Raw genomic sequence first — 22219 nt, forward strand, 5'->3', positions numbered from 1 at the left:
ACTACGGTGCCTGCCGAGGGCTAAAAAGCTCTTGGCCCAGCGGGCGGGGCCTCGCTGGGGGGTGGGCGGGGCTAACTAGTCGGGATGCGAACGCGGCTCTGAGGCCGCGTGGAGGGCGGAGCACGCTTCTCCAGAGGTGGAACCAGCAGCACCCGAGAGCCGGCGTCCTCGGTCCGCACCCGTTCTTTGCCGGCCGGCGCTTCGGCTGTGCAGTGTTGCCCAAGCCTCGAGACTTAGTGAGCAGGTAACAGAGCAAGCGATTGAGGGCCTGGGAGGAGATGGAGAGGGTAGAGGGTAATTAAAGAGGCACATGGAGAAGGTGGGGGAAGTCGGGGATGAAGATTCATTAAAGCGCTTCTGGATTGAGAGGCGTTGGGACATAGCTTTACCTCCCCTTTTCCTAGTCCCTTCAAAATCTTTTAAAGTCGTCGTTTCCAGATCTTACCTAGTCTCCACTTCTTGGGACTGTTTGCAGTGAGTGAGAAGGGCATTTGTGCTCTTACCGATGGTAGATTTTCAAATCCGATGACTAGGGTTGGTTCAGGCACGAGTCATTGCCGCAGACTTGCAGCTAAGGACAGACTATTCAGTATGTTTTCTTAACTGTTGGCACTTTACCCTGTATCGTGGGAGAGGGGTTGTTAATAAGGATTTTCTTCTCTTCTACATAATGAAATTCTGTATTTCTCCCCCCATCCTCCATTTTTTCGGTTACTTTGTCCGCTCTTGGAAGAGAGCAAAGAAAGTTGGTAGAAAGGCTCAACTAAGGAAAGGTGGAGGCAGCCGCACCTTGTGAGGACAGGAAAAGTGGATACTGACTGGGTGTGCCCCCCCCCCCCCCGCGACATAAATCACCCCCACTATTAACACCATGTCCCTGTCCCCGCCCCACCCCACCCTTCCCAGCTATTGAAACATCTATTTAGGTGTCAAAAATTCCCTTGAAGACTTAACTAACCTCCCTACTCAGCCAGGAAAAATTATAAAACACCCATGAGACAGCATTATAGAAGATAATTAGGAAAACCTTTACTGTGGCAGCTGCTAGAAAGCCTTCCTAGAAAGAGAAGTGTACTCTCCCCCCACCCCCAAAGCCTTCGGTAGGGATGCAGCGGTTCTGAATAGTTTCCTCGTCTAGTTAGAAGTTATCCAGTCACTGTTCAGGGCTATCGTTATGTGCAAGTCCCTGAGCTAGGTGATCTGTGAAGAACAGAATTGTGCCCAAAAAAAGTCATGATCTGGGTTCTCAAGAATTAAGGGAAGATAATATCTGTACACAGATATTTGCAATATAAAGCAATATGGGATCTGTACCGCAGAGGAAGTCAAAACTAGGTGCTATAAAAATACAGAGGGCAGGGATTGTTGGGGTGTGGCATTTGAGCTGTCCTCAGGACGTTCTCAGGGAAGCACAGAGCTCACTGTAGTTTGGGTATCTTTCGTCTAGGCAAAGGGGATCCACTGGAGGTGAAATGGAGTGATATCGTCAGTAGGCCATGAGCTCAGCAATAATTCATCGGGTATTCACTGGACTTTTGCCAAGCTCTGCTGAGTGATGGGGCAGGAAAAGGGGAGTAAGTCTTCAAGGAGGCCTCACACTTACAAATCCCTCTGCTTGGATCAGACTTTCCCCTGGATATCTTCCTAGTCCTTGGCATGGCTCTTTCTTTCACTTTTGTCAGGTTTGTGCTCAAATACTACAGAATACGGGAGGACTTCTTCAACCATCCTTTCCATAATAGCATCCATGTTTCCTGTTTTTTCTTTATATCACTGATCACTACCTGACACTTTCTATAAAATATATTTATATTTTCCATTTCCCATACTAGACTATGAGCTCCATGAGAGCAGAGACTTGTTTTGTTCACTGCTATATTCCCAATGTGTGAAAGATGGTCTGACACAGAGGATGCTTCATAAATACTTGATGAGTGGATAATTGAGGAGCTTACTGGGCAGACAGACAAGAACTGACAATTACAACATGATTTTAAAAAGGGTAATAAAAGCAATGTAGTACTAGGGAAACAACGAGAAGGGAGAGGCCTACCTCCATGTAAGCTGGAGGAAATGGTCACAGACAAGTGTCATTTGCATAGTATCTTAAATAATGCTGGGGATGCTCAGGTGGAAGGCACCCCAGGCAGAAGTAACGCTATAGGCATGAGCTGGTGTAGCAGACTTGAGAGTGGCTAGAGTGTGGGATACATGGGGCGAGAGGCAGAAAGTTAGACTTGAAAGCTCTGCCAGTTAAGGAGAGTGGCACATCAAGGTTTGTGTTCTAGAAAGATGACCGGAGAGTGGCTTGAAAGGGGGAGTCTGGCCGTGGGAAATTTATTTGTTCTGTATTAGAATTCTAGGCGAGAGATGGTGAAGGCCTGAACTGAAGCAGAGGTGAAGGAAGGTGAACATGTGAGAGAGGACACAGAGCTGATAGTCTTCTGCTGTTAGATGAGGGGATTGAGGGAGATGGAGAGGAGGTCAGCATGACTACCAGGTTCTTATTGGGGCAACTTAGGTGTCATTCATTAGGAAAGATACTGTGACCTGGCTTTCAGTGCGTCCTCTAGTTTCCTTGCCTGCTTACGTCTGTTTGTACATTTATTCACCTAGCTAATATGTGCAAAAGACTGTGTGAGATGTGGAGAAAAATACATTTAAGCACAATCATAATTCATAAAAGGTTAGAACTAGGAGAAGTTTCAGAGGTTAGCTCAGCCTTTGCCACGGGGTTGTTTTTATAGTTGATTAGAATGGGCTTTTGCATTTCAGCTCATGGATGGTTGAACTACACTCATCAAGCCATCTCAAAACAATTCTGAATAGGAATTTTCAGGAGGCATCCCAAAATGGAAAGATGATGCTTCTGATTTTACATTTTTAAAACCAGTCAATTTTGCCATTACTAATTCACTTCACTGTAAAGATTAAACACATCCACGGGATTAAAAAACTATTCAACTAGCCTAGAAATGTATTTCAGGCAGCGTAATGGAGAAAGGACAATGGAGAAAGATATCCTGAGGCTTTACCCCAGTCCACTCGTTGTTAGCAATTAACTGCGTGTCTTCAGGTAGTCAGCTAACCTCTTAGGGCCTCACTTTCCTCTTCTATAAAATGGAAAGTTTAATCTGGAGGAATGGTTCTTGATTTAGGCTACACATTGTAATCTCCTGGGATGCTTTAAAAAGTCCTGCCTAAATCCTACCTCCAAAGATTCTGATTTTATTGTTCTGGGGTGAAGCCTGAGTTGTTGTTGTTTTTAACTCCCCTGATAATTCCATTGTACAGCCAGGTCCCAAACTTCATAGTTCTGGAAATTAAAAAAACAAAAACTTAATAGTAGGCTGACTGAATTGTACTTCTGTGGGTAAATTTGCTCATGAAATCACATTAAATAAATTAATAAGGAAAGCTGAACATTAATTGTGGAACTGTTGCTATATAGGGAGCACTATGCTAGTCAGTAGGGGATATAAAATCTCCAGTGTTAATCCAGTCGAAGAAATAAGCAAACAAACAAAAAACATAAGTGAAACTTCTTCCCTTTGGAAAAGGCTCATTTTCCAAAAGGAAGGTTGTCTCTATTTGTTTCGGAATTGACGAGTGTAGCAATATGTGTGTCAGCTCAATTTTTAAAAATCCATTTATTTTAACAGGAGGATCTTTCCAAGAGTCAGGTGGGATGAAATGACTGTTGTGGATGTTAAGGGACTTACACTGGATCTTAAGGTGAAAAGGGATGCCGCCGGGCAGGGAGGAAGAGGGAGTAGGTTGTCGTGGGGAGAATGATAGTCAAGACCTGATTACAGAAGAATGAGTCAGGAGGATAGGTGCAGCCATCTTACAAGGGCTCTGAGTACTTGGATAGAGAGTTTGGATTTCATTCTCTAGCCCAGAAGGAAGATGAGAAGAGTAGCATAATCAGAACTATGCTTTAGGATGAATAATGTGGAAGAATAAGTTAAAATAAATGGGAAGAACAAGGCGTACCACAAAATTTGCAGTCAATCAAAAGTGAGGTGGGAAAGGGCTGAGCCTGATTATGGTAGAGGAAATGGAAAGGAAGGGGCATTTTGAAGGAAAAATTAGATGATTGATTTGACAGGAGGTGTGGAACACATGAGGAATCAATACTGATTCACTCCACATCTTCAAATGTTGGTGACTGGGAAAATAATATACCATGGATAAAAATAGGGACATTATACATGAAAGGCAAGCTCATTAGTGTAGGGAGAAGATGATCTCAGTATTGTCGTTTAAGGTGCTGTCCATATATTTTTATGATGATAAGAATATGGGCTGAAACTCAAGACAGAAGTCAGTGCTGGAGGTAATGGTGTGGAGAGGTCATCAGACCCAGAGAGTGGGTGCATTTTCTGAAGATAGAAAAAGAGCAGAAAACCAAAGATTGAACCTTAAGGAAATCTATATTTAGAGTGGTTAAGAAGAGAAGTAGACACAAAAATTGTCAATGGGGTAGAAGAACCTGGAGTTTTATTAAAGCCTGGGGAAGAGAACTTCAAAAGGGAGGAGGCAAAAATGAGCAGTGTGCTTTGAAAGTCCAAGAGCAGGAACAAGGAGAAAAGGCCACTGGATTTTGCCAGTGGAGACCATTAGGGACCTTGACAGTTCAGCATCTTCATGAGTGTAGTTCCCACCACAAGATAAAAGCCAAATGCTTTACCACAGCTCACACAGAGCTGCACCAGATCTGGCCTCCGCCAGCCTCTCCTTGCTCCTTGCTCCTCACCAACCACATGAGCTTCTTGTTCCTCAGACACTCCCAGCTTGTGGCTTCCTCCTCTGCCCTTGCTGTTTCTTCTTTCTGTAGCCATCTCCATCCCAACCCTCCATCTTGTGGCTCAGGGGCCCTCTCCAGCACAGTGCTCAGATTTATCCTCCACCGAAAGACCTTCCTTGCATGAAAAACCTACTGCCATACCCTTTTGTTATTCTGTATCTCCTTACCATGATTTATTTTTCTTCAGAGCTGTATTGATTTCCTATGGCTGCCATAACTTAATACCACAAGTTGGGCGGCTTAAAACAACAGAAATTTATTCTCTTACATTTCTGGAGGCCAGAAGTCTGAAATCAAGGTGTCAGTAAGGTTTGTTCCTTCTGGAAGCTCTGAGGAAGACTGTTCGATGCCTCTTGCCTGGTTTCTGGTGGCTCCTGGCACTCCTTGGCGTTCCTGGCTTGGAGCTGTATCACTCCAATCTCTGCCTCCATCTTCACTTGCTGTTTTCCCTGTGTGTCTGTCTCTCTGTCCAAATTCCCCTCTTATAAGGACACCAGTCATTGGAAGAGGGCTCACTCTAATCCAGTACAACCTTATCTTAATTGGATTACATCTGCAGAGACTTTATTTCCAGATAAGGAAGGTCACATTCACAGGTACCAGGGGTTAGGACTTCAACATATTTTGAGGGGGGACGAATTCAACCCACATCAAGAGCACATAATTTTATGTTAGACACTTACTTGTTTACTTGTTTATGTTCTTTCATCCACTGAAATATAAGCCCTGAAGGCAGGAACTTGGTTTTGTTCAATGCTGTCTGGTCCTACCTGGAATGCTCAATGTTGTTAAATGAATGACTTCATGCAATTGGCCCATATGAAGTTGAGGAAGATTTGGATAATGAGGAAATTGGGACAAATGGCTTAAAAAACCCTTCATTCAAGAAGTTTGGCAAGGTGCAAAAGGAACAAGGTGGTAGTGGAATCAACTTAAAGGATTTCAAAGAACTTAGGCTTAGGCCTTGCTTGTGAGCAATTTTTCCCGTGAGACAGTTGCCCGAGTCCAGGGAATACCTGTCAGCCTCTGCAAGAGAAGAAAATGAATGTAGCAGCTTCTCCAGGTACAGGAGAACTGACCCGTGACAATCAAACTGGAAAGAGAAAGATTTGTAGGCCAGAATGCCAGGTAGTTATTCAGGGTGTCTCAGGAGCTAAGACTGATTATTCTGCCAAGGGCAGTGCATTCACTAATGGTATCAATTTATATATCAAAGGTTACTTGGTAAATACAAAAGTTTAAAGTCAGCAGAGTTTGATATTTCTCAAAGGGTATTCCATCAAGCAATGGTAGCTGATATACTCTCTTTTTAGGGTGAATTTTCCAAATTGCTTCCCAGAGCCCACCTCCAAATATTCTGGTGTAGTAGGTTTGAGGGCTTGAGGATCTCTTGGGACTGTGTATGTTTAACAAGTCTTTCAGGGAATTCTCATGGTCAGGCAAGTTTGGGAAACCTAGAATTGTTCTTAATCTTTGATTAGTGGCAAATCTCGGATTGGAATTCAGCCCAGTGGGCTTGACCATGCTACTGGGCTCCCACAATTAGTTTCTTAGAGTGAAGGTGTGAGCTCTTCTGCTCTGCAATTTTCATACTTGGGAGACCTGCTTTCTGTAGGTTCAGCATATGCTTTAGTGACTCAGCAATTGAAACAAGGCCATTTGGATATTTTCCTTTTATTGTGGACAGATGGAATGAACTTGGTTATTAAAATAAGTACCTTTTTTATGTGAATTGTGTTTCATAGTAACTAAATAGGTGAATGAGGAGAATTGATTCCTCGTAGAATTCCAGTTAATAAATACAGAATAAGTGATAAAATTTGTATATCACCACGTTACAATCCATAATGGAATAATGGATCTAAGCTACAATCAGTGGCTGCTAAAATCATTAGGTGAAAACTGATGGGGAACTTTATACTAGATAAAACAGGCTGACAGATCCTGAACCCACTGACCGAGAGAGAGACTTGATGTGCATCCTGATGTGAAGCAGTAGGAAAAACAGCATCTCTTTTAAGTATTCTTGCAAAAAAATCAAGCCCAAATTTGAGTAAGCCTCTAGTCCACCTGATTATAGAAAATACAGGGAATAGAGGAATGTGTTAACCACATCTCATATATGCAGTCACTCAAATCCAGAATATGGGAAATTGTACAGCCTTACTACTCGCAAAGTATGGTCTGCAAACCAACAGCATTGGTATCTCCAGAGAGCTTGTTAGAAATGCAGATTTCTAGGCCCCACCCTCAGGCGACTGAATCCTAATCTGCGTTTTAACAAGAGTTCTAGGTAATTCACATATGCCTTAAAGTTGAAGAAGCATTGTACAGGACAATGACCTCGTCTTTTCAACAAGTAAATAGTAAGGAAGAAAAAGGAGGGAACTGTTAGAGTGGTATGGGAGGGCATATTATTGCTCTCTTAGGCACACAGGGTTGAATGATACTCAGTATTAACAGTGGGAAAAGAGATTTAAAGAAGATGCGCTCTAGTCCTCACTACAGTCGAATGCAGAGTTGTGGTGCAAGAGCCCTACTGTGGCAATCCCTGTTAATACTCTGCCAGCTCAGTTCTCACATAGTGAAATCATGTTTCAGACAATCCAGAAGTTCAGTACAGGACTTGAGTATATGACATCATTATTGTCCCCAAAGTTGAAGATAGTACAGGTTTATCTTACCTTTATTTCAGATGTTTTTCTCTGGACTTTAAAAAAATTTTTTTGCTTGAGCAGACATCTTCAGAGTCTTACGGAGCCCATTCCCATTTTGAAAAGGACATTAGATTAGATCTCAAGGATCCTTTCTAACACTCAAATTCTAGGATAAATAAGTCACTAAAAATTTAAAGTGTCTTGGGGCCAGCCCAGTGGCGCAAGCGGTTAAGTGCGGGCGCTCCGCTGCAGCGGCCCGGGGTTCCCCGGTTCAGATCCCAGGCGAGCACTGACGCACCACTTGGCAAGCCATGCTGTGGCGGCATCCCATATAAAGTGGAGGAAGACGGGCACGGATGTTAGTTCAGGGCCAGTCTTCCTCAGCAAAAAAAGAGGAGGATTGGCAGATGTTAGCACAGGGCTGATATTCCTCACACACAAAAAAAACTGAAGTGTGTATGACTGCTGATGGTCTTCAAGTTGAATGAAAAAGCAAGACATCTTCTCTTCATCAGCCAACATTTCCTGGTTCATATTTTTTATGTATTTCTAAGATCTCGTTGCCAAATAACAGAGTGGTAGAGAGACTGAGAGTGGTTCGGGCAGCATCTCAAAGGAGACCCAGGGTGAGCCCTCCACCAGGACCTGGGTGAGGTGGTCGAGGCCATCCATCATCACCTCACCTGCCAAACGTGACTAAATGTGAGGGGTTCAGGAATCAGTCTATTACATGTTTATTTCTTTACAAATTTTGCTTTCCAGAAGTGTTTTCAATTGGCCATGCTACTTAAGGGGTGGAGTGTATTTTGCTTTAAAATATTGGTTTTATTTTTCAGATGATCCAGTGAATCTTAATCATTAATAGTGTCTTTCAGAACTTGCCCACATAACTAGTTCCGATGGCTGGGAATAAAGGAAGAGGACGTGCTGCTTATACCTTTAATATTGAGGCAGTGGGATTTAGCAGAGGTGAAAAGTTACCCGATGCAGTATTGAAACCACCCCCACTATTTCCTGTAAGTACATTAACAGTGGAATTCTCAGTGTTTTTTCATGTTTCAGAGAAAGTTAAAGTTTTATATAGGACTTGAGTATATGCTATCATTATGATATCCTAAAGTGTAAGAAAGTAAAAGAGAGTGTGTTTCACTTACCTTTAATTTAAATATTTCCACTGTTCTTCCCTGAACCCTTTCTGATTTTTAGACAGCTTTCTTAAAATACAGAAAACAAAACTGTATACGCCTTTCCATGAATATATTCAGTACTATGTGAACTAAGAATTTTTTTTAATTCTTACATCTTCTATTGTTGTTATTGATATTTTCCAATATTAAAATAATATTTTTAAAAGTAAAGTTAGGTTTTACAGTGGTCCTCAGGTCCCACTCTACCAGACTTTCACTTAATGATTTTTCTTCTCATCTTGTATCTATAGAATTTAATTTTGCTTCCTAGTATACCACTTGGCCTTTTTTCCCACTGAATTTATTTATTTATTTTTTGCTTATTTCCCTATTTTATCAAAATCAATTTGAATTTTGTTACTGTTGCTCAAAATATAAGCATTTCTACTACATTTAGTTTTGTTTTTAAATTTAATGAGTAGGCTGCAAGCTTAATTGGCATAATGTTTAATCTAATGCTTTCGCTTGATATTTAGTTTAAAATGTAAGCTTACATTTCCAGTGTATATGCTGTGGTATAAAAAGTGAAAAAATCATAAATAACCAAGTATCCCTCCCTCCAGGAATCTTTCCCCTATTTCAAAAGGAAAAGTCCTTTGTTGAAAGATTTATGTAAGTAGAGGACCCTGGACAGATGTATCTGGGCATCTAGATGTCTCTCATAGGGAGTCTTTTTGCTTTTGATATTCTGCCTTTCTGATATTCAGTACAGTCTAAAAACAAAGATAAACATCTCAGGTGTAGGCATGATGTCACTTTACATTGATTTCTTTTAAAACAAGCTCTTCTTCATGTGTGAGAGTACTTCTAAACACTGGGAATATTAGTACATACTGTTGTTTCATACTTGGCATAAAATCGAGATTCCGTTCTCCTGGCTAGCAGGCTGTCTGATCTGGCCTGTCTGGTGTCTCTCTGACCCTTTTCCTACCACTGTCCTCCTCTCTGCCTAGCCATCATGGCCTCCTTGTTTCCTCAGGTGTTTTCCTCTGCTGGTTTCCCTGGCTGGAACCATCTGTTCCCCAAGTCTTTGCATGGATGGCTTCCTAATTTTATCCACATCTCTGCTCAAATGTGACTTCCCCAAGAGGTCATGCATGCTTACCCTGTCTAGACCGGCCACCTCCCTCCTCCATGTACTGTCGGTCACTGTTTCCTCTACTCAGCTTCATTTTTTATGTCACTTGTCACTACCTGAGATTATATATTACCTTATTTGTTTACTTATTTTTTGTGTTTTTCTCCCTTAGAAAGTAAGTTCCATGCAGGCAGGAACTTTGACTAGTTCATCATGGTATCTCCTGTTGTCTAACCATGTCTGGCTTATAGTCGGCACTCAATAAATAGTTGTAGAATGAATGAATAAATTCAGAGTGAAATTTTGAAAACGTACCCTCTCTCTGTAGCTTCTGAAACCAGAAATGCCTTTACTACGTACCCTGAGGATTCACTTTTTTATGAATATATGTATTTTATGAATATATATATATGTATAAATACAAATGCCTGTGTGTGTAATTTTTTAAAATTGAAGATGCAGATTCAAACTCCTGCTTTGCCATTTATGTGTTATGTGGACTTACAGATTGTTCATTTCTCAATTTCTTCACTATAAAAGGGGAAATATTGATGGTACTTTAAATGAGATCATGGGTGTTGAATACTGAGTACATCCTGGTCATAGTAATCACTTGCTAAATGATGGCTGCTACTATTATTTTTTTTTATACTTACTGCTTCCACCAATACCACCACCACTGACTGAGGTTAATAGGAGACTAAAGCAGTTGCTCTCATTTGGTGCCTTGATTTTTAAAATATGGGTGCCCCCAATCAACAGACTAGATAGCAAAATGATTATTGATGTGGTCAGCAGGAAAATTAAGCATCTTTCCTACCTCTAAAATAAGAGCAGGGGGCTGGCCCAGTGGCATAGTGGTTAAGTTTGCACGCTCCTCTTCAGCAGGCCAGGGTTCGCTGGATCAGATCCCGGGCATGAACCTACACAGTGCTCATCAAGCCATGGTGTGGCAGTATCCCACATACAAAGTGGAGGAAGATTGGCACAGATGTTAGCTCAGTGACAGTCTTCCTCAAGCAAAAAAGAGGAAGATTGGCAACAAATGTTAGCTCAGGGCCAATCTTCCTCATCAAAATAAATAAATAAATAAATAAGAGCCAAGTAGGAAGTGGGCTAAAAGGTTAAATAGATTACAAAGTTCAACATCTTTAAGTTGATTGTAAAACTTAATACCTATAAAATGTAGCTTTTCAATAAAATTGACATCTTCCAGAATATAGAAAAAGGGATATTAAAATATTTAATTTATTTAAAAAAAAACAAAACCATGTTTCTTAATTTAAACAGGATGCAGATTATAAACCAGTGCCACTGAGAACAGGAGAAGGTGAGGATTATATGCTGGCCTTGAAACAGGAGTTGAGAGAAACTATGAAAAGAATGCCTTATTTCATGGAAACACCTGAAGAAAAACAAGGTGTGTATTGAACTCTTTGATTATATGGTTCCATGTATACAGACAAAACAATGTTTTGGCATAAGATATATGGTCCTTTAATGCTGATTGATTTGATTCAATCACAAATTAACTACCTTGAAAAAGCATATTTGTGTTGATTTAATAGAAAATATATTTTAAACTTTTTGATATTATTTAAATTACCTTTCACAATAGAAGTTTTATATGTTCAGTGAAAATTATGAAAAACAGAAAAATACTTTAAAAATGAAAACACCTATAATACTTATGTCTAGAGAACTAATTTTAATATTGTATGTTCTAGATTTTTTCTTTTGTATGTGTATTCTTTTTACAAAATAGGATTCATATTACTTTTTCTCTTACTATACGTTTTCACTCAATAGTATATTGTTAGCATTTTACTTAGTATTCTTAGAAAATATGATTTTTTAATGACTATGTGGTATTCCATTGTGTGGATAGAACATTATTAATTGTAACTAGTTCCCTGCTATTAGATTTAAGGTTTTTTCTAGTTTTTTTGCTCATATATATGAAACTGTGATTACTATCCTTATACATAAACCTTTATGCAGTTCTGATTATTTAATATTTTGGTTAAAATTTTTAAAAGCCTTGACTATATTTTGGCTTACCATTTATGTATCAGATATAATAGAAAATATAAACCATGTATTCACTGCTTACACCAAGGATAGAGAGGAGAAATTACAGTTGAAGGCTTGACAGTCTCAGATTGGAAGTGGGAAGTGGTTTTAGAGGAAAGGAGCTCATTCCTAAGTAGTTATTTAGCACAGTAGAACTATATTGATTTTCAGTTTCTGCCCTTGAATGTTGAAATTAGAGAGATCGATATCATCCTTCAGTTCTCAAAACAACATCATTAAAACATGAGAAATTCACATGGTATCATTTCATTCCATTAGTATTAAAAATGCATTCCATTTTCCCTGTCTCTAAAAGACTTAGAATTGGCTAAGAGTCAACGAATGCCTTATTTAGTTATATTACATGTGCTTGTAATTATAAGAAGCATTTTAGACAAATTCACTTAATTTTTCAAGGCATAGCTGCTTGAAGTTATATAATAGTTTGATAAGAGATATTTTTACCTCAAAATACTGAATTTTTTTATTTTCATAATTATGTTGCATACTTTTATATATTTGAGTTCAAAAATGAAATTAAAGCTCATTTTAAAAAGTAAGACTAAATGAACTAGTAAATATTCATTCTTATTTGAGAAAATAGTAGTGTAGAGTATATTTTAGTCTTTTTAAAATTACTCTTTTCTCTAGATTATAGGACAGATTTATTTAACTAAATGTGGTTATTATTAAAGCACATGTCTAATTTAAAAGTATATCATATCATTAAAGCATTTATGTGAGTCTTTTAGACAGGGGCACTAAGAACATAATTTCATTGCTGGTTTCTAGGAGTGGTTGGCTTGTACCTGGATCAAGAGACTCTCTGTCTTTGATAACTGCACAATACAGTATTTAAAAACATAAGGAATCTTTTGCTTCTGTTTCCTTCAGAAGAAAACTCTTGTATAGGATTTTCCAAATTTATACAAGTACATTCTCCTTGAAGTCTTCATGTTTACCTCTCTTTCCTAATGTAATGTATTTTAAAAAACTATGGTTGAAAATAAAGGGTTTTTAAAAATATATTATATACATACATATGTGTGTATATAGCTTAATATATACTACATAGATGCGTGTATATATATATACATATATATATGTATATATATACACACACACACATATGAAATGTTTATATAATATACACACCATGAATGAAAAAAAATCGGCCAGACTAAATAGAAGTATGCAACTGTCAGAGGGAGCCTATTCTAGATAGTGTTACATCGCTCACCAGCTTTCTACCATCACTTGCCACCTAGGTGCTTTAAGAGAGAGAAACTTTCAAACTAATGTAAAGAACTAAATCAGAAGAGACTGGGGCAAGCAAATAGGGTAGGAGATCTCAAGACTTCCTGATAATCAAGTGGCTGGTGGCTCAGGGCATTGAGATTTGTCACAAAGATTTGAGGGCGCAGAATAAACATATTTCATGTTGTGGTGTCTTCAAGGTTTGTTTATAATGTTTTCAGGCAAAATTATAGCAATTATTGGTATTGCTTTTACAATGAAATTTACTATTTTCATAATAAAGGAAAAACACTAATGGATATTATTATTTTAATGAATTTTAGCTGCAAGGGTACATAGAGAACATCTGGTCCAGTGGTTCCCAGCTCAGGTTCCTGAACCACTGGGATCCTCTGAGGTAGAAACAGGAGTGACAGTGGTGGTGGTTCTGTAAGCCATTTTCAGAACTTCAAAAGCTTAATGGAAATTATATATTTACCTGCAAATGGCCTCAAGACCTGTTATTGACTAAATGGAGTTTGTTTGGTTTATTAACTCGCAATATACCATCAGAGTCCATGAGACCCTATTTTAATTTTTGAGTTTCTTTTTGAGCGGTTCTTGCTGTATGTAATAATTGATATTCATAACTTTTATTTTTTCATAAAAAATCTTCCAAAGAACAAAGAATTTACTTCAAAAAAGAAAGAAAACCCATTTTATCTTAGCATTACCGTATCAGCCCATTGGACCCTTTTATAAGTCTAAAATACATTTTGGAATCTTAGTGATCTTATTTTTCCTGCATGTTGAAACATTTTGCTGTTTCATCATCAAATATATTATTTCATCATTATTCATCAATTATTCCCCACTCTGCTGAAAAGACTAAAACATTTAAAAAATTGAAGAATGAGAAATTGCACACAAAGATGGTGCAATATTGAAATAAATCATCACTATTACTTCATCCTTTAGTTTTCCTGTTGTGTTGCCCAAAGTATTACATTAATTTTTAAGACGATACAAAAGAAGTCCAGAGAGGCTCTTTTTTTTTTTTTTTGGATTTTATTTATTTATTTTTTTTCCCTCCAAAGCCCCAGTAGATAGTTGTATGTCATAGCTGCACATGCTTCTAGTTGCTGTATGTGGGACGCGGCCTCAGCATGGCCGGAGAAGCAGTGTGTAGGTGTGCGCCCGGGATCGGGACCTGGACCGCCAGCAGCGGAGCACGCGCACCCAACCGCTAAGCCACGGGGCCGGCCCAGAGAGGCTCTTGTCTTTGTAGTTGTTTTGTTTTTGTTTTAGCTTTCATAGAATATAATTTAGAATTCAAAATTTTTCATTTTCTACCCATAATGGCAAAAAGAAAGAAACTGACAGGGGCCGGCCCGGTGGCGCAACCGGTTAAGTGCGCGTGCTCCACTGTGGTGGCCTAGGGTTCGCCGGTTCGGATCACGGGTGCGCACTGACGCACTGCTTGGCAAGCCATGCTGTGGCAGCATCCCATATAAAGTGGAGGAAGATGGGCACGGATGTTAGCCCAGGGCCAGTCTTCTTCAGCAAAAATAGAGGAGGATTGGCAGATGTTACCACAGGGCTGATCTCCTCACAAAACAAAACAAAAAAACTGATATGCTTAGTTTTGGGCCGGCCCTGTGGCTTGGTGGTTAAGTGCGCGCGCTGCGATGCTGGTGGCCCGGGTTCGGATCCCGGGTGCGCATCGAGGCACCACTTCTGCGTCCATCCTGAGGCTGAGTCCCACATACAGCAACTAGAAGGATGTGCAGCTATGACATACAACTATCTACTGGGGCTTTGGGGGGAAAAAATAAAATCTTTAAAAAAAAAAAAAAAGAAACTGACAGAGGAAGATGTTTCACAATTGCTGGACAAATCAGAAGATGAATGCAAAGAGACAGCAGCTCTCTGGATGCTGCTGATGATGGTGGAATTGATTGTATAAGCAAATCTCAGACTGAGCCTTCAGATGATGATATCCTAGATGAATTTTCTCAAACTCAAGAATCAATGAGTAGGGGCTGACCCCGTGGCATAGTGGTTAAGTGCACGCGCTCTGCTGCTGGCGGCCTGGGTTCGGATCCCAGGCGCGCACCGGCGCACCGCTTGTCGGGCCGTGCTGTGGTGGCGTCCCATATAAAGAGGAAGATGGGCCCAGGGCTGGTGTTCCTCAGCAAAAAGAGGAGGATTGGCATGGATGTTAGCTCAGGGCTGATCTTCCTCACAAAAAAAAAAAAAAAAGAATCAATGAGTAAATAATATGTCTCTAAGGATAAAAAGGAAATACGATATTCTCATACAGTTAATCTTTGAAAAGCACCTCATCACGTAATATTTCTGGAACATCTTGTTTGCTAAAATGACGTGACGATTTTTTCTTTTTTTATGATGGTTATCTACCAAAATTTATTTGATATAGTTTGTAACTGGACAAATGCTGAAGCCAAAGACAGAGACAACGATGATTGAAAGGAAATAGATTATGTAGAAATGAAACAGTTTATTGGATTGATCATATGAATTGGTCATTATAAATTTAATAATGAAAATGTTTTACAATTATAGACCAAAGAAGATGGCTGGGCCATTCTCTCTTCAACCAAAGTGTGAACCATCAAAGTTTTTAAAAGTATTACATTATGATGATGCAAGTACAAGAAGAAGAATTGAAAGTAATGATAAGCTAGAACCAGTTAGAGACGTAGTTGTCATCTAGAGTCATTTGGATGGTGCAAGTGCAAGAAGAAAAACCAGAAGTCATAAGTGAGAATTTATTAACGGTGTATTTGAAATCTGAAATCAGGATGTGTGAAATGCGTATATTCAGGGTTTTTCGTGACAAACCTAGAATGCACAGTTGATACACAGTTAGCTACATCAAGGGACACTGCTTCTTTGGGGTAAACATACCTTCAAAACCAGAAAAATAGTGGAATATAAATTTGAGTTAATTTCTTGTTAAAATTTCCAATAGTTTTATTTCTTTTGAATTTTTATTTATTTTTTTATAATTTTATTTATTTTTTCCCCCAAAGCCCCAGTAGATAGTTGTATGTCATAGCTGCACATCCTTCTAGTTGCTGTATGTGGGACGCGGCCTCAGCATGGCTGGAGAAGCGGTGCATCGGTGCACGCCCGGGATCCAAACCCGGGCCGCCAGCAGCGGAGCGCGTGCACTTAACCGCTAAGCCACGGGGCCGGCCCTGTTTTCTTTATTTTTAGATGACAGCTTTATTGAGATAAAATTCAGATACATAAAATTTGCTTTTTAAAGTATACAATTCAGTGGCTTTTAATGTAGTCACAGAATTGTGCAACCAACACTACTATCTAACATTTAGAACCTTTTCATCATCCTAAAAAGAAACCTATTAGTTTCACTCCCCATTCTCCCCCCACCCCCAGCCCAGGAACCCCTAATCTGCTTGTCTCTAGTGATTTGTCTGTTCTGGACATTTCGTATAAATGGAATCATAATATGTGTTCTTTTATGACTGGCTTCTTTCACTTAGCATGTTTTCAGGGTTCAGCCATGGTATAGCATGTATCAGTGCTTTGTTTCTTTTTATGGCTGAATAATATTCCATTGTATGTTTATACTACATTTTGTTTATTCATTCATCAGTTAATGGACATTTGATTCAGTTCCACTTTGGGGCTATCATGAATAATGCTGCAATGAACATTCATGTACACATTTTTGTGTGGACATATGTCATTTCTATTGGGTATATATCTTGGGTCATATGGCAATTCTACATTTAACATTTTGAGGAGCTGCCAAACTATTTTCTAAAGTGGTTGTGCCATTTTACATTACCAACAATGTATGAGGGGTCCAGTTTCTCCATATCCTTGTCAACACTTGTTATTGTCTTTTTGGTTCTAGCCGTCCTACTGGATATAAAGTGGTATCTGATTGTGCTTTTGATTTGAATTTCCCTAATGACTGATGATGTTGAGCATCTTACCATGTGCTTTTTGTCCATGTACATCTTTTTTTGGAGAAATGTCTGTTCAAATCCTTTGCTTCTTTTTAATTGGCTTCCAATAGTTGGTTTTCAGTATATCTTATTCTTCTGTAAATTATTTGAAAGTAACCTAAAAATATAAAAAATGGTTCATTGGATCCAGATAATAAATGGTAATAACTGTTTTTCTTGGTATACTGAGGGTTAATATTTTCAAAATATGGAATCTGTTTTAGAGAAAATTTTTGAATGCAAATGCTGGGAATCTCTCATTTATGCTGACTTCTCTTTACAGATGAAAAACTTGAGAGCAAGATTGAAGTTAAACAGTTAAATACCTAGAAAAGCCTGGTCTCTGATCCACTATTTATTTTAGTTATTTTTGTCTAACACCACGGCCTTAGTATTATTTGGAAGCATTTTCTTAACGTGGAAGAAAAATCAGTACATATTTGGGCCTTGATTGTTATACTTTCATCTTTTGTATTACCTTCCCTTTTTCATGGCTATACTCCTAAATTACTTTTTACAGTGAACCATGTTTTTAAGCTATTGCATAATGGTGTTACTTTGCCAGCTTGTGCTGTTGGGAAAGGGTTTGGGCACTCATTGAGGGAGTTTCTTGTGGCAAAGTGGGCAAAGCAGAAGCAAGAGCCACAGTGCTGGCTCTCCCATTTTTGGCAAGCTCAGAAGGTCCCTGCTGAGCTCCCAGTAGTTGTATGGAAGGCTTGCAGCTTGCTCATTCATGTTGCATCAAGTCCAACCTTGCCTGCTCCTAGCTGCTTCCCCATTCCCCTCCCCAAGGGGTTGTGAAAAGTAGGTCATTGAGAAGCCTAACTGAATGTGTATATTAAGCACTGGAGGCAAGCAAACAGCCCTCCAGCCCCACTTAGGTACTTAACACATCCCAGTTACACAGGTTTAAAGATTGGGAGCTGGAGGCCGGTGTCACAAGAAGAAAATAGAAGACGCTGAGTAGACCTCCCTGTCCTTATATATAAGTGGCTTCCTTACCTGGCTTTGGGCTTTTGTGAATATTCCCAGAGATGAGTCAGGTTGTCTGATTCTGAGAACCATAATCAGAGTTTGGGGCTCTGCTCACCCCCGCCATGCATACCCAGCTGCTTCTTGCCACTTGCTTAAACATGTCATGCTCACTGAACTTTTCCATACGTGTTCAGGAACACATTATGTGCAAGTGTAGGAGACTCCCTGTATGTGAAATAAAAGATGTTATCTAGTGTTTTCAATTATTTTAAAAGTGGCTTAAATTCAGTTTTATTCTTGATTTTTTCTAATGAACTTTTTTTCTTTTTTTCTAGATATTGAAAGATATAGTAAAAGATATATGAAGGTGTACAAGGAAGAGTGGATACCAGGTCATTATAAAAATGAAAATGTTAAAATAATTTTTAAAGACTACCTCCCCACCCCATATTTTTTTAGGACATATTTTCTATATTCACCATAAGAAAATAGAGTCTGGCTCTTTTCCTGTAATTAATTAGTAATATATATCTTCCGAAAACTAAGATGAAAAGATTTTTATACTGTTAGAAGGAGGAGTTGAAGTGTTTTTGTGAAAGTTCTTAAAGTGATTTTTTCTAACAGATTTTTATAAAAGATTTTTTGGATTTTTTATAAAATCCAAACCTATTTGGATTTTCCATTTTCATTTGACGCAATCTCAGTTTTCATCTGTAGTACCAGTACTCACTCTGTGCTTCTGAATGGTTATATAGCTTTTGAGGAGAAAACAAGCCTGGTTTTAAGAGTGTGTTAAGCCAAGCTAATGGATCTTCCTTTCTTTCAAGCAGACATAGACTATTTTTAGTTGTTAAGATGCCTTTTCAACAGAACCATAGCTAAGAGAGGTTTTTTTCACCATTCACAAATTTGCCTTTGATACAGACAAGGTGGACAGAGCTAGAGATCTCATGAGCTCATTCACTTTGCAGATAAAAAACAATTGCCACAGAAATGAAGTGACCTGCCAGGGCGACTTGGGCAGTACTACTAGAACCCAGGTCTCCCCATTTTAACTCACTTTTCTTTGACATCCTGTCCTTGCTGTTTTATAGAAACTGCCTTTATGTAAAAGCAAAAACAGCATTTACAGCATTATTGCTTTCACGGGTTATAGTGCTTTCTTCAGTGTTGATGGTTGAGAGGCTTGTGTCCCCCTGGAAACACTCTCAGATCTCTCATTTCTTCCACTTCATAAATATTCATTCCTAAATGATTCTCTTTATGTACTTTCTGATGATCATCTGTGAGTCATTTAGAAAAACAGAAATATATTCCAAGCAAAATGTATTAGTTCAGGTAAAATAGCTTGAGATATAAATGTTTTCTACAAAATACACTGACTTTTTTTAATTAGACAGTATTTTTTAATTCACTTTTATGTTGCTTCATTTTTCTGATTAACTCTATGCTTAAAAATTAGAAGAAATTGACAAATTAGAGGAATCGTTTAGCTACTGCAGGCAGAATAATTTATTGGAGGGAATTTACTTTTCCACAGCTATTTATATTTTTAATTTTAAAGTTTTCAGATAATTATCAAAATTGTTTATTTAATTTTGCGTATATTGGGATTGTGGTCACATACTTTAATTTTTGGGAAAAAAATCCTTTATTTCATAAGAAACACGGTATCAACTACAGAAAACTTACAAAATACAGAATAATCAAATAATGAATAATACTTAAGAAAAACAGCAATAATCCTAACACCCACAAAGAATTACTGTAATATTTTCTTCCCAATCTAGAGCTTTCTCGGAACAAATATTATATGTATAAAAAGCTTTATATGTTAGGTTTATTTTTTTAATGGAATTCTATATATATTGTTTTAGAAACTTTTTTTATTTAATAGTATTTATGAATAACTTTTCATTTCCATAAATATTTTCTACATCATTATTCTTGTTATAAAAATTTCTGTATTTAAAATTTATTATATAAATACTATATAGCTGTTCAAAGAGTGTTGTAAAAATTTTATAGCACTGTTTCAAAGCTATTTTAATGAACTTTTTTTACTCATAGGAGAAAATATATCACTGTTATATTTTGATTCATTCCCAGACTAAATCTATATAGTCAGCTACTAAGAAATTTTATTTTTATTGCATTAGCAACTGTCGTGTTCTTTAAATAGTTATGTCCAGTGCCACTGATTCCTAGAGGAAACTGCAATTTTTATATTTCTTCTTTTGCGCACCCAGATTGGAGAAGACTCCCAAGAGAGATGATGCCAACGAAAAAATGCAAAAAAGGTACATTGACTAACATAATAGTAATCCAGATAAGAAAAGGTTATTGCTTAAATTCTATCTAATATGGAATTGTCAACCTGAAGTTACACTCAATGTTCTGAATACTTTTTCTTAAAATATGTTTGGCATTTTGATTATTTTGTTAAAACTTTGTTTTAATTGACTTTGTTTTTGTTTGTTTAGTTGTTTTTCTTTATTTATGGAATTTTGATGTGCTAGAAAAGACTTTTCAACTATGTAGACATTTTCATTTGCATATTAAAATTTTTTTACTGGTTATACTGGCTATATTTTAAGTTTTTAACTAAAACATTCAGATTTGGTAAACATCTGGAGCTAGTAAAATTTGGGAACTGGTAGAATAGAACTATATATTATACATAAAATACCAAAGTGAAAGTTTCTATTGTGTTGTTCTTTTGGTTTTTTTTTTTTGTTGTTTTGTTTTTAAAAACTTTATTTATTTATTTTTTCCCCCAAAGCCCCAGTAGATAGTTGTATGTCATAGTTGCACATCCTTCTAGTTGCCGTATGTGGGACGCGGCCTCAGCATGGCGGGAGAAGTGGTGTGTTGGTGCGCGCCCGGGATCCGAACCCGGGCCGCCAGCAGCAGAGCGCGCTCTTAACCGCTAAGCCATGGGGCCGGCCCATGTATTGTTCTTTTGTAATTCCACTGAGCAAATAGTTGCTAGGCTTCTACTGTTGCCAGACACTGTGCTCAGAAGAAAAAAACAGTGAGCAAAGTGGGAATAATCCTTGACTTCATAGAGTTTACAGTCAAATGGAGTAAAAACATTAAACAAAAACACACTGTCCTCATTGAGAAGTCAGGGAAGGGTTCTTTGAGGAAAATGGAATTACAGTCCAGATTGAAGGATAAGTAGGAGTTTACTAATATGAGGTTGGAGGAGAGATGTTGGAGAAAGACCGGGTTTGTGAGGGAAAAATCATGGGTTCAGTTGAAAGATGGTATTTAAGTTTCCTTTGAGATATACAAATAGAAATGTTGAACATGCTGTTGGATACAGAGGGATGGAGCTCAGAATGGAGATAGTAGTCATCAGCATACGTGTTAGAATTGAGATTGTGAGAAAGGATGAGATTGTTTGGGTTGAAATTAGAGAATTAAAAGAAATAAGAGCCTAAGCCTGAGCTTGGAGGAATGCCCAAATTTAATGGGCTGGTGGAGGAAATTGAATCAGCAAAGAAAGGAGATGGGAAGAGAAAAGAGGAGGAGAACCAGAAGAGAGTGGAGTTACAGATGCAAGAATGTACAGAAGTGAAGAGTATTTTAGAAAGTGGTCAACAATGTGAAAGGATATTAAACAATGCTGCTGAGAGGTCAAGCAAGCTAAACTGGAAAATGTAAACTAATTTTTGACATGGCAATCATTGTTGACGTCAGTGAGAGCTTTTTACAAGATTCGTAGAGGGGGAATCTGGATTGAGTGGGTTAAACAGTAAATGGGAGTTTAGGAAATGGAGACAGCTAGCATAGATGAGTCTTTGGAGAATTTTGCTACAAAGAATGAAGAGAGAAAAAGGAAGTAGCCAGAAAGATTAAGAACAATGGAGTTAGCAACTAAGAGAAGAGGTTTCCCCCTACCTCTCTCTTATTTTTTTCAGGCCTTGTTTTTTGTTTGTTAATTTTATTTTTTTAGAGCAGTTTTAGGTTCACAGCAAAATTAAGCAGAAAGTACAGAGATTTCTCATACATTCCCTGCCCCCCCCACATGCATAACCTCCCCCGTTATCAACATCCGCCACCAGCGTGGTACCTTGGTTACAATCAATGAACCTACATTGACACATCATTATTACACAGAGTCCAAAGTTCACCTTAGGGCTCACTGTTTATGTTGTACATTGTGTGGGTTTTGGCAAATGTATAATGACATG

At 38.3% G+C, this 22219-nt stretch overlaps 1 protein-coding gene across 4 annotated transcripts in view; it reads left to right on the forward strand.

The window, feature by feature from the left end:
* Positions 1-104: 104 nt before the first annotated feature.
* Positions 105-22219, forward strand: part of POLR3G (RNA polymerase III subunit G) — a 41044-nt gene continuing 18929 nt past the window's right edge. For 2 of the 4 annotated variants that reach the window (XM_058528538.1, XM_058528650.1), the window contains exons 1-5: positions 106-244; positions 8343-8483; positions 11023-11152; positions 18356-18412; positions 20270-20320. In XM_058528538.1, coding sequence (XP_058384521.1) covers positions 8367-8483; positions 11023-11152; positions 18356-18412; positions 20270-20320 — 355 coding nt within the window. In that variant the 5' untranslated portion in view covers positions 106-244; positions 8343-8366. Of the gene's footprint in view, positions 245-8332; positions 8484-11022; positions 11153-18355; positions 18413-20269; positions 20321-22219 lie in introns of all 4 variants that reach the window. The other 2 variants (XM_058528614.1, XM_058528710.1) reach the window with 2 other exon arrangements.

This window comes from Diceros bicornis, chromosome 1 (genome assembly GCF_020826845.1).
Source record: "Diceros bicornis minor isolate mBicDic1 chromosome 1, mDicBic1.mat.cur, whole genome shotgun sequence".
Taxonomy (NCBI): Eukaryota; Metazoa; Chordata; class Mammalia; order Perissodactyla; family Rhinocerotidae; genus Diceros; species Diceros bicornis.